The sequence below is a fragment of the Meriones unguiculatus genome, chromosome 8, assembly GCF_030254825.1.
Source record: "Meriones unguiculatus strain TT.TT164.6M chromosome 8, Bangor_MerUng_6.1, whole genome shotgun sequence".
NCBI lineage: Eukaryota > Metazoa > Chordata > Mammalia > Rodentia > Muridae > Meriones > Meriones unguiculatus.
Window position 1 is genome coordinate 90,491,650 of NC_083356.1, and position 12,206 is coordinate 90,503,855.

The 12,206-nt window shown below is 46.1% G+C and overlaps 1 protein-coding gene across 2 annotated transcripts in view; it reads left to right on the forward strand.

Annotated features, from left to right (window-relative positions):
* The window catches only part of Kif5c (kinesin family member 5C), a 148,892-nt gene that overhangs the window by 92,199 nt on the left and 44,487 nt on the right, over window positions 1-12,206 (forward strand). For both annotated transcript variants that reach the window (XM_060390134.1, XM_021654036.2), the window contains exons 12-14: window positions 2,946-3,118; window positions 7,913-7,981; window positions 9,970-10,176. In XM_060390134.1, the coding sequence (XP_060246117.1) occupies window positions 2,946-3,118; window positions 7,913-7,981; window positions 9,970-10,176 (449 nt within the window). The remainder of the gene's footprint in view (window positions 1-2,945; window positions 3,119-7,912; window positions 7,982-9,969; window positions 10,177-12,206) is intronic.

Genomic DNA, 12,206 nt, shown 5'->3' on the forward strand with positions numbered 1-12,206 from the left:
CCCCTCGTCCTTTGAAGGGCAGCGGTGTTTGGAAACCCTTTGGTTCCTCTCTGGCAGGAGCTGTGCTGCTTTTGCTTCTGCATGTGGCTGTCTTGTTCAGCTCCATCCGAATGGCTGCTGGAAAAAAAAAAAAAATCCTGCCTGCCTGCCGGCCTGACCTTTAGAATATGAACTGGTGAGAGCTTGGTGTTTACATGTAGCTTTGTGGGAGACGTGCTGACACTTTGATTCAGAGGAGTGCTTGCCAGAAACCAGAAAGGCTGCTGTGGGTTTCAAACATTGTTTTCGTGACGATAAAAATAACCGGGAAATGGACTTGCATAACTGTTTGGTGTTTTACTGTTTAAGAGGCCACTTGGCCACAACAGGTATTCTGGATATGCTAGAAAAATGAATTCGGAATAAGGAAAAATAATTGAACTGCCAGCCCCCTGAAGTTGCCCGCTTACCAGGGAACAGAGAGAGTAAGAGGCAGACTTCCCACTGGGAGGCCAGCCATGCTCATGACATCTCCTGCCTTCATGCATCTTTAAAAGAATTCGGTGATGAAAGCAGTGCTGCTTCCTCTCTCTCTCTCTGTCTCTCTCTCTCAACAAAAAGCAAATGAAAAGGCTAAGCGGGCTACATGCCTGCGCTTAATTAGGCTTCAGGATCCTGTTGCAGCACTGGAGGTGTTTATGAGAGTCTGCTGATCATTTTGAGGGGGCCCGTAGCAGCATCGTCAGCTTGCTGGAACGCTGTAACCCAGGGAGTCACCTACCCTTGCTAACGCTGTCATTTCTGATGACAGAAGACAGCTTTAGGGGGAATCAGATCTGTGACTTTTGGTTTGAGCAGGTCATTTGTGGGTCACAGGAGTTAATCTCTGGCCCCTGCCTGCCCAGATGAATTAAAAAAATAAAATAAAAAATTGGCCAGCTTTTAGTTCACCTAGCCCACAGATATCGCCTGTCCAGCCATTTGGAACCAAAGCACAGAGGGAATACATCTCTTCCAGATGTTTGTGGCTCTTATCTCTTTCCTGCAATGAGCGTGTCTGTGGATAAGATGGTCACGCTTGGCTGATTTCTATGTCAATACAGTTAAGAATTTCACCTTCAGCATGTTGAAGCAGAAAGGTTAAAATCATAGTGTACTGGATTGCTGTGTTTCCCAAATTTAACAAGCTCGTCCCGAAAAATCCAAAGTGTCAGTGGCAGATTCTTAAGAGGAACAGAATTAGAAAAGAGAAAGGTTCTAATATATTTTGTACATTGCCTTAGTTGTTATAGGGCATATTCTGAATTTTCCGTGTGGTTAGAAATTATCAGTCTGTATCTTCATCCATCCGCTCACCCACTCATCTGTCCACTCATCCATCTATTCATCTGCCTTGCTGCTCTTCTAGCCCACGGCTTTAACAGGCTGTAGAGAATATAGATTTGTTAATTGTATGAAATCCATTTTTCACACTAAAGTTGTTGATGAACGTTTTAAACCAGGGATTGCAGCTGAGTGATATACTGATCTGGTTCAGGTTCAGCTCAAAGGCCACCATGATCTTGTTTTATTTCGGTCAATAATTTCAGAAAGACACCTAGGCATAGTATATCGTCTAGTTGGAAAAGGAAGGCATTGGGGCTTTGTTTTACTCGCAGTGAGGCATGAATTATCTAGGGTTTGCTTCACATCACTGCTTTGGATGGAGCTGATACAAAAGTGAAACCACTGGTGTTAGCTGTACTTACACAGAAGCCTGCATACAAGCAGTAAAACCAGGCTGTCTTGGTGTTTTGTTTATACTGAGATAATGTGCCCCATGTTCAGGTGGGTTCCTTCAGGCATGAAATACATCGTTCATGAAAGTACAGATTAAGATCTCAGTTCTTCTGTCTTTGCTCTCACTTTTGGCTCAGTGTGGTTTTTCTGGGAAACTTTTGTAGAATGGATATTATGGGCTGAGAAGCTGAGTGAGGCCTGGAATGTCCCGACGGATGGTTGGGGGCTGGGGTGAGAATGGGAAGTTGCTGGTGAACACGGTGGTGGAAGACGTGTCTTCGGTGTGGGTTTGCTTTCTAAGAAGACAGCTGAAAGATGGAGGTGGGCTGCGTGGTTTCCACTGGATCTGTTTCCTGCATTCTGTCTTTGCATGATGATTTTCCTGTTGGGGCCGCCCTTGGCCAGCTAGAGATCCGTGCCCTTTCCCCCATTAGCACTGTCAAGCTGAGCAGTGCTTCCTTTGAAGGCCGAGCAGACCCTGCTCTGCAGGCTGAGGGTTGGCCTGTAGATTTAGATTGCCTGCCTTTTCTTTTCTTGGAACTACCTGACATCACAAGACCTTATTCTATTTGAACTCTCCAGCAGAGCCAATTAATTCAGGCTTCCCAGGGGAGAGTGTGGTGGTGGAGAGCGTGATTGCACAGGGCTGATACAGTCCTTGAGTCCAGGCTGCCCTGACTTCCTCCCACTGGCTCCTGGGAGGCTCAGATTGGCAGAACTGGGGTCCCACGGCTTTCTGGTTAAACAGTGGTGCTGTGTTCCTTGCTTTGGCTGTTTCTCCTAATGACACAGTAACATAATTAATTGGTAATTAGTGTGCCTCAGAGATCTATTTCCCTTTGAATCGGTGACTAGAGAGAGTATGATTCTAATAAGTGCTAGCATATTTCTCCAACACACACAAACAAAAATGTATGCAGGATCCCTGGCAGTGCTGGGGTTGGATCAGTTACCAGGTCTGTGACCAATGGAGCCATTTGATTTCTGACATATAGCCCTGGTCTAGCATTGGGCAGTTAGCTACACCTTTTTTCCCAAATAGAAAGAACAGACTTTAGCTCTGCACAAGGACCCTATTGTGTCTGCTGCATATTTGTAACTGAAGTGACTATTTTTAGAACCCTTCCCGGAGGGTTGCAGGCTTCCTTTCTTTAGTCCTCAGCAACCCACTTGCCGTGTTTTCTCAGGGGAAGCTGTGCCTGAGGATGAACAAATCAGTGCCAAGGACCAGAAGAGCCTGGAGCCCTGTGACAACACACCCATCATAGACAACATCGCGCCTGTGGTTGTGGGCATCTCTGCAGAGAAGGAGAAGTACGACGAGGAGATCTCCAGTCTGTACCGACAGCTAGATGATAAGGTCTGTGGCTCAGGGCAGGAGCCCTGTCTCTGTGGGCCCCCAAAGACTCCGATCAGCCCCAACTGAAGTGGGACCAACTGAAGAGATAAGTTATCTCCTAATGGGAGAGATAAGGAACAGGAAGGTTTGATAAATGTTACCACGTCAGGGAGAAGAATGCATCAGGGGCTCCATGACCCTAGCTCCATCTCCAGGGCACAGACCCGAGCATTGGGTTTAAACAGGAGAGGCATGAGGGCAACAGAGGTGCACATAATGAGTGGTCCTGGTCAAGGGTGGCCATTGTCTTGGTTTGGGCTCTGCAGGGTGCTTCCAAGAAGCTTGTTTGGACAAGTCAGTTCCTCCTTGGTGAGAGCTCCCATTTGAAGACTGATCTCACCCTGTGACAACATGTCTGCAGGGCTCTGCTGTTACTCGAACCCCAAGGGCACTATAGGTTTAGGTTAGTGACTGCAGACATCCAGGTACCTTTGAGGGAGTCTGGGACAGGACGCTGGAAAACTATGCCTCAGTTACTCTTATCTTTGTTAGCCTTCAAGGGGGATGAGATAGGTTAGGAGTCATGGATTTTCACATAGACACTCCCTGAGTGGCTAACATGCTTCTATGCAGAGCTCATTAGGTGACCGACACAAAGAAACATAGAAAGTGAAGCTAGAGGTGATAGGCCTCTACCCTGCTTTTACTTGGCTTGTGGGGTCAGTGATTTCTCAAATGCAGCTTCTGTGAGCCTATTTTATGTATCAGCCAGACACTTGATAGTCTCCAGTGGTGCAAAGACTGAAGGTAGCAGGCGCAGTCAGCTCCCTGGAGATGAGGTAGGCGGCAGACCACTATGGACGTATATCTTCCTGTTTTCTAGCTTGATTGCTGTCCGAGTAGAAAACTTAATGGAAGTTTGATTAGAAGAGACAGGTGGGTTGGTCTAGACAGACAAGCCCTCACTTCCAGAAATCTGACCTGGTTGATTCCGGAAGGAGAGTGAGGCTGTGTGAGCATGTGTGGCTGTGTTTGTCTCTCTCCTCCTCTGTGCCTCTCCCCTTCTTCTTGGAAAAGTCAACAGTAGCCCCGCTAGGGATAAGGTGACTCCTGAGACCAAGTGTGGGTTTAATCACATAGTTCTAAGGCCCTGAGCTTTGGGCCTAACCACATTAAAGACTGATAGCCTTTCTACTCGTGAAGCTCCTTTCAAAGGCAGATCGTTGAGTGATGCAGTTTGACCATGTTAGTTGGGAATGCTTAATCCTAGGACAAACTGTTAGGGCTCAGATAGTCATGCAACTGTGAAGGTCAGAACAGAGAAAAAAAGATTCCTTGAACAGTGCGTATCACTCATCCCCAGCAAAGGTCCAGTTAGGAATCCCAGAGGCCCAGAAACTAAATCACTGTGTCATGTGATCTTGGCACATTGCCCTTGGGATATCCTAAGCTCTTTTAGTTCATTTCATCAAGGTTGCTGGTATTTTCAGTCTGGTTTAATCTCCTCTGTGGTGGTTTGGCTCAGGTGCTATGCAGACACCTCTGGCCTGGATGTAATAGCTTTGTTCTGGGAATGTCACCATTAATCTTACAGGGCTCTGTCTTTGGGATAAAGTCTAGAGTCTTATGTTGCCTTTGCAAGCTGAATGGGACTGGGTTCCTTCTGCTTGGTCGTGGTTCTGGGAGTTATAGGACACCCAAACATTAAAGCAGACTACATCCTGCCTTTCTGAAAACACATCCAACAAAATATCAGTACCCACGAGAAATGTGTATCTTACCCTTCACGCTCTGGGTGCAACCCCCCCTTTAAATTTTTTAATATTTTTCCTCCCCTCCTTTTTTAACCCAGGTATTATACTCAACATCTCAGTGCAAAAGCAAATCAATAGTAAGTTAATAGTTTATGCAAACTTTTCGATTTCTCCAAAGAACTGCTATTGTGAAAACAACCATATACGATCCCTTCTCTTCCACACTTCACAGATCCCCACGTTATAGATTCTTGGATGGCAGATCAGGATTGATTTTGTGATGCTGAGAGAGATGGGAGAGAACAGAGCTGAGAGGCGATGCCCTAGAGGGCATCAAAGCTCATGGTCTACCCTTCAGCTGGTTGTGAGCTGTTTGATTCTACCCTACCAGCTCTCATTGTTCTGTGTCCTCTCGAAGACTCTGGGAGACACCTCCAGGCTTCTCATGATTTAGGTGTTTAGGTGCTGTGAGAATGCACGAAGTGGGACAGTGTCTTCTTGATTACTGAATGGTAGAACCGGAAGTATCTGGGGTGAAGCGGGGCATTAGCGGCGGAATCTCATGACTTGAGTTTTCACAGCCCACAGCTGGCAGAGCAGGGATGAGTTTTCATAGCTCCTTTCCTTGAACCCCAAACTCCTTTCATTTTGGCTTTAGCCCTTTAACCAAGGAACTGGTCATCCTCAGTAAATCTTTTCAGGACACTGGGAGAAAGATTACACAGTTTCTCCAAATCCCTCTGTGTGCTGTTTCTCACGGGTCTAAGGACAGGCACATCCCGAGGTCCAGGTTCTTGATGGAAAAGCATGTACTATATAGTAGCCCTGTGACTTAATGGTGAGAGGCCCGGGGAAAATGTTCTCGCTTGCCTGGATACCGTTCTCCTCTGTAACTCAGGGCTCACAGATATCACTTCAAGGATTGCCATGGAGATAAAAGTCATTAGCATGGAACAGTGTTCTACAGATACCAGGTTTCTCACCAGGCCTCTCTGTGAGTTCTCTTTGATGGAGAAGACACATCATGTGGGGACATGAGAAGAGGCTCAGTCTAATGGGCTGGGTTGTAGCATAAAAATGTTGATGTTGGCCCTATCTTTCTCATTGGGCAGTGAATTCAAGAACTGAAATAATGACGGTTCAGCAAAAACATTTCCAGAATTAGTGATTTTTTGACAGCTGAGGTGACTATATTATTTCATGTATAAGACAATCTAACTACAAAATTAATTTTTGAAAAATGCTTTGAAATCTGTTATCTCAGTGTGAGCGTGCTTAAACTTGTCCTTAAGAGATACACTTGACATGCTGAAAGTACAGCACACCTTATTCAGAAAGGCTTAGGAAATTAAAACGAAATCAGAACAGACAACTCTAATTCCTCAAAACGTTGCCTTCATAAAGGGCAAATCTACTTCAGGAAATGTCTCTAGTCCTGTTTTGTTTTCTAATGGAGTCCTGTTTTCATCCTTCCTGGATGGTTTTTCACCACCCCTTAGCTTGTCAGCCATCAGGGAGGAAGGCTGCATCTTCAGGCTTTGCCAAGAGTCAAGTATGAGAATGCAAGGCACCTCATCCTTGCCCTTCTTATTTCTGTCACCTGGGGGACAGTTGTGGCTCTTAGTGGTTTGTGTGTGTGTGTGTGTGTTGGAGAAGAGATGAGGTTGAACTCCCTGGGTCTTTTATGTTAAACTGTTTTCTCATGCTGGGGAGCAGAAATATACAATTGGTCCATGTAACTGACATGCTAAGTGTATGAAGTTGGAGAAACACACACACATACAGAATAGTGAGTTAGCAGGGGATATGCCAATTCTTGGCAGTTCTGCTGTGTTGTAATTTCCCTAATTCTTCTGCCAGAACTCTGAGTCGGAAGGGAAATAATCAATATTTTATACAGGCATTGAAGAAACACGGGTGTATAAAGTTGAGTGCAGATGAGCTTTCTGGGCAGAGGAGTGAGATCAAGTGTGTAGGAAAGATCAAAGACGCAGGCTGAGGGTGTGCAGAGCCTGCGCCACAGACTTGAGAGTGCTGGTACTCCGTCCCCTAACCCCATGCCAGTGCTGGTCTAGGCTCCGCCAGAAGTGTTGCGCATCTCTGCAGAAAACCGGTTCTGTGACCAGGTACTGTCATTCACTCCTCTCACCTCATCTCTGAAGCAGATCCAGAGTGCAGGAGGGGGCTTTTCAATGGGAACACACAGAGGCTGGAGCAGGCACAAAGACAGCCTAATGTACTGAACCGGATTTGAGTGCCTGCAGTCCCCCTCCCCTTTCACCGATTCCCGCCAGGCGGAGCATCACATTAGGACTTATAACTGAAGGAGAGGCGAACCGAAAGCCCCACTGTCATTTTCAGACTGTACTTAAGGTTTCGTTTGAAATACCGACAGCAGAGCAGGAAAGGCGTTCTTTCACAGAGCTTAGGCAGCAAGCTCGCCCTTCCTTGGAGGCGGCTTGCTGGTGGGGGGAGAGGCCGGCAGTGGCCTTTCTTTCTCAGCAGCGACACCTAGTGGCCGTGAAGAGAGCTGTTGTTTTCCCCGCTTTTCAGTGGCAACTTGGAAAGAGGCGTTCTGAGTGTGCACACACAGGGGACTGCAGGGCCAGTTTCCTTGTTTTGCCTCTCCACTGATAAGACTATTGATACCAGAGAGAAAACTCTGGTAAGCATTAGTTTTTCTGCTCTGACCGAACGGGCATGCTGTGGAAAGAGTGGTCCTCCCTTCCTGTCACTTGGCAGCATTCCTGTCACAGTCCATTCTGTTAACATCTTTGTCTGGCAAAAGGATGTCTCTGGAGTCCCTTTCATTTCCCAATTACCAGACCTTTGATTTCTGGGTGGGCAGGATTTGGGTTCTCTAGGTAGATATTACATTTCCTGGAAAGAAATCTGGGTGAAAAAAATGCACTGGTCAGCAAGCTCCCGGAATTGTCTCCTGCCCCACCCTCTTCTAGTGAGTGAACTCAGGACTGGCCTCTTGGTGTCTGGTTCTGAAGGGAAACCAGGATATCAAAACTGACACAGCTAACCAAAAATTAAACATGACGTTTCATTTCAGGATGATGAAATTAACCAGCAGAGCCAGCTGGCTGAAAAGCTAAAGCAACAGATGTTGGATCAGGATGAGGTAAAGAATGCAATAAATTCTTTTTCACGAAGTTTTTTTTTTTTGCTTTTTAAAGGTTTGTTGTTAACATGTTAGTCCTAGAAATATAATTTGCAAATATCTTTTTTGAAAACTTTTAAGCATGTGGAGAATTCCTGGTAGCCCTCTTATTAGTGCCTGCTAAGGGTTGACAAGTGTGTGGCTCTGTAGCGCTCTGAGGCCGAGGGAGTCACTCAGTGCTACACCTAGCCCTGGGAGGGCAGACAACTATCTCCTGGCTGTGCAAGGGTGGTTCTTATCCAGTCCCAGCATAGCTGCTGTTTTAGGATACTTCACTTCTGCCTATGAACTGCACCACGGAAACAGAATGGGCTTCACGTATGAGTGCAACACAATTTGATCACATCCAATTCACCCTGCTGTCCTTTCTTGTCTCACCCTCCTCTCTTCCCACTCTACTTCCTTTTCCAAGCCCTCCAGAGGCCATATAGAACAGAAAGTATGTGACGTTTGTCTTCCTGGGTCTGGCTCATGTCACTTAACATGGTGATGTCAGATCTCTTTCTACAAATGACACACTCTCCTCTTTATTTATTCCTAAATAAAACTTTATTGTGAGGACTTATGTACATTTATCAAACATCTGCCTGTCATCTGTCTACCTACCCATCATCCAGTCTATCTCCCTCTCACATTTTCTCTATCTAGTCATCTGTTGATGGGTACCCAGGCTGGTTCTATAACCTGGCTATTGCAAAAGTCTGGTTTGTCTTTTGGCGTAGAGCATGCACTCCTGCCGTCCTACAGGGAAAACAAAACCAAAAGTAGAGCATCAGAGAGGAAAAGCCAAGTAGGGCCATGGTGCTGTTACTATATATTCGGTACACTAAAGGGAAGGCCAAGCGTTTTCAGTCTCCCCTGCCAGCATTCAGTTCTGCCATAAATGTCTTTATTGCACTGTTTTGCCATGGATTTTACAAACAGGAACCCAAGCAAAGCAAAGGCAGCCAATCTATCAAACACAGATAATTAGAATTCTCTTGCTGAGAATACCTAAGTATTTTTCTCCTTTGTGCTTTAAAATGCTTTTTGCTTCATTGCTAAAGTGCTGTTGATTGCCTCACACAGTGACGGCAGGTGGCGGAGGATGATGTCGCTCTCAGTCCCCACACACAGGAATAAACTGTCCCCCCAACCATTTCCTTCGCCTTTGCTTCCCATCATCTTTCCGATGTAATGACTGTGATTTTGCAGGGAGATTCTGTGCTTTTGGAGTCACATGAACCGTGTTTAATAGGTTCCTGTCTTAGCTGTGGTCGAGGCCACTTGCCTATGTTTTCTGTTCTCTGCTTCCGTGCTGTTCTCTGCATCTCCAAGAGAGGTACAGCTGCTTTAGATCAATTCCATTCGTACCGTTCAGACCTTAACATTTTTTTCCCCTGAGAAGCAATAGATGTTCATTTTAGGGAAATCAGAAAATAACAATGCTAAAAAGGCTAAACAAAACATCCATGAGCCCAGGAACTCATTTTAGCGTGTGTTGGTGTTTGGGGTATATTCTTCTGTAGATTCGTGATACACATTAAAGAGGGCTGACTATTGATAAAAAGAGAAAACTCCAAGCAAGCATGGCTTTTTCTATTCTAGGAAAATGGGAATGGTATGGAAATAGTGGCCCTTCCTCCTTGTCATACTTTCATACACATCCTGACTTCCCTTTAAGCACTGTTTTGATGATTTTGAAATCAACTTACACACAGTATGAAATCATGGCACTGTTTGCAAAAGGTCTGCCAGTGTAGTCATTAGAAACGGTTCTTCCATCTTTCGTTTAGCATGACAAAGCCAAACAGCTGAAGTGCCCTGGTGTGTGTGTGTGTGTGTGTATCAGTTCTCCACAGCCTGAGAGCTTTCAGCCTGTTCTGTGTCTGGTTTTAAAAGTGCTTATGTGGGTAGCGTGCGGGTGGTTGACATGTAATTCGTGGATTCACCATGCCTTGTCTCCCCAGCTTCTAGCTTCCACGAGAAGGGACTATGAGAAGATACAGGAGGAGTTGACACGCCTCCAGATTGAAAACGAGGCAGCCAAAGATGAGGTGAAAGAAGTTCTCCAGGCCCTGGAGGAGCTGGCTGTCAATTACGACCAGAAGTCGCAGGAAGTGGAGGACAAGACCAGGGCCAATGAGCAGCTGACGGATGAGCTGGCCCAGAAAACGGTTGGAGCAATAGTGTTAAATGGGGCGGGACTTCCTTGGTGATAGACTTATATATAGGAAGGCAGTTGGCTGAATGCTTATTGCTGTAAGACTCAGATTGCTCTCTGAGGCCTCTCCAACAGTCCCTTCACCACAGACTGCCTGGCACAGCTGTTTCATACCCAGGAAATTGATAACATCAGCAAGAATGCTTTCTGGAAATAGTCAAATGCAGATTCTAGATCCAGAAAAAGCTCAATGAAAAATTTGACTTTTTGACTCTTGGCCCCCGGCAAGATGTTTAAACATCTTGAGTATTCATTGCTTTAATGATCAGAATGGCAGTATTGTGCTTCTTGGGTGGCATGAGTGTTGGTGACAGTTTATGTAAAGTATTTAGTAAGGACCTTCGTGTGTGTGTGTGTGTGTGTGTGTGTGTGTGTGTGTGTGTGACATAGGAATGATGACCAGTGAATAACACTGACAGCACTGTATTTAAAAGCAAAGGTGGGGGCCTACAGGAGTTAAGCATTCCATTGTTTGCATCCTGTTGAATGATCTTGCTCTCCTCTACTCCACCTTGTCCTAGCTTCATGAGGCCAGGGGTAAGCCAGTCCTGTTAACTTGCTCTCAGCCAGCATATTGCTGTATTTCTGGTTCTTCCCGGAGAGACAAAAGCTGTGGGTTTTACTTGGTGAGCTAGTGGCAGGCAGCAGGACCAGTGAGCGTTCTGTGATGCGGCTGATGCCATGGCCTTTGCATCCTGGAGACGGTTGATGGAGAGGTGGAGTGGCTGCGGCTGCGGCCCTTGAGGCCTCTGCCTAATGGCCTGGTGTCCTGGACTGTGCCATCCCACTGTTCTGAAACATCAGTCCTGGGCTCTCAGAACAGGTGGTGAGGAAAGCGCTGGCTGCTGGCGGAGGAGCAGCCGGAAGTGCTACATGCTCTCCACATCCTACTAGGTGAAGGAAGAAAGGTCTTCCTAATGGCTTCCCAGAGACAGGACTGCTGTTGCTGTGCTGTTAAATAGGCCGAAACAAACAGTTGGCAGTGGCTGTCTAAGTCACTGGAGAGGCACTCAGAGAGGGCACCTGCTCCCCTTGAGCTCAGGGTTTTCCTGGGTTCGTACATTGGTCCTTTGTGTTTTGTGCATCTCAAAGCAAGGCAAGATTTTCCACAGCATGCTTCTCATTTTGTGTCTAAGCAGCTATTATCAGACTGCTTCAATACACTATTTTTGACAGATTGTAGTGGCAAGGTGCAAATGCCTTTGAATTAACTTGCAAGGCCCGGGGAGTAGAGAGCCTGCTTCCACATTGACTGAGTCAGTATGGAGATGTTGGAAGAGGGCTATTCCGTTGCTTTTGGTAACAAGCATGGAGGGTAGAAAAGAGATTAATTTGATGAGGTTTGGTGAGGAAACAGAGCTTTTGCTGTTTATAAAGAAGCTCTACTGTGGAACTTGAGTCATTTTGCCCGAATGACAGTATTTTGGCTTCCGTGCATTAGGAAGATGTTTTAAGTTGTGTTCTATGCTCATTAATGTTCGTCTGGGCTGTTGATTCCAGACCCCATTACTCAGGGATTTGGAAGTGACCCAGGGAGCAGATTGTTGTTTGACCAAGGAGCTGGGGAGCCTGAAGTAGAGCAAGGGGGATGAAACGACACTTGGTGAGTTAGAAAGTGTGACTAAGTACTGTAAACATACTATAAAAAAGTCGACTCTTGTGCCAGTGTGTGCACGTGGAGGCCAGAGGTCAGCCTCCAGCACCCTTCCTTGGTGCCGGCCGTCTTGTGTTTTGAGACAGTCTCATTCTTGTGGAGCTCACTGAGTATGCTAGACCGGCTGGGCAGTTGGCCACAGGACTCCTTCCCAGTCCTGGGTAACAAGTATGTACCACCAGAGCCAGATATTTTTATATAGTTTCCAGGAATCAGACTTAGGTTTTCATGCTTGTTCAGCAAGCACCTTACTTTATTTAATGAAAATCCTTATTATTATTATATTTTTTAATTTTGTGTTTGTGTACCATTGTGCATGGGTGGAGGCC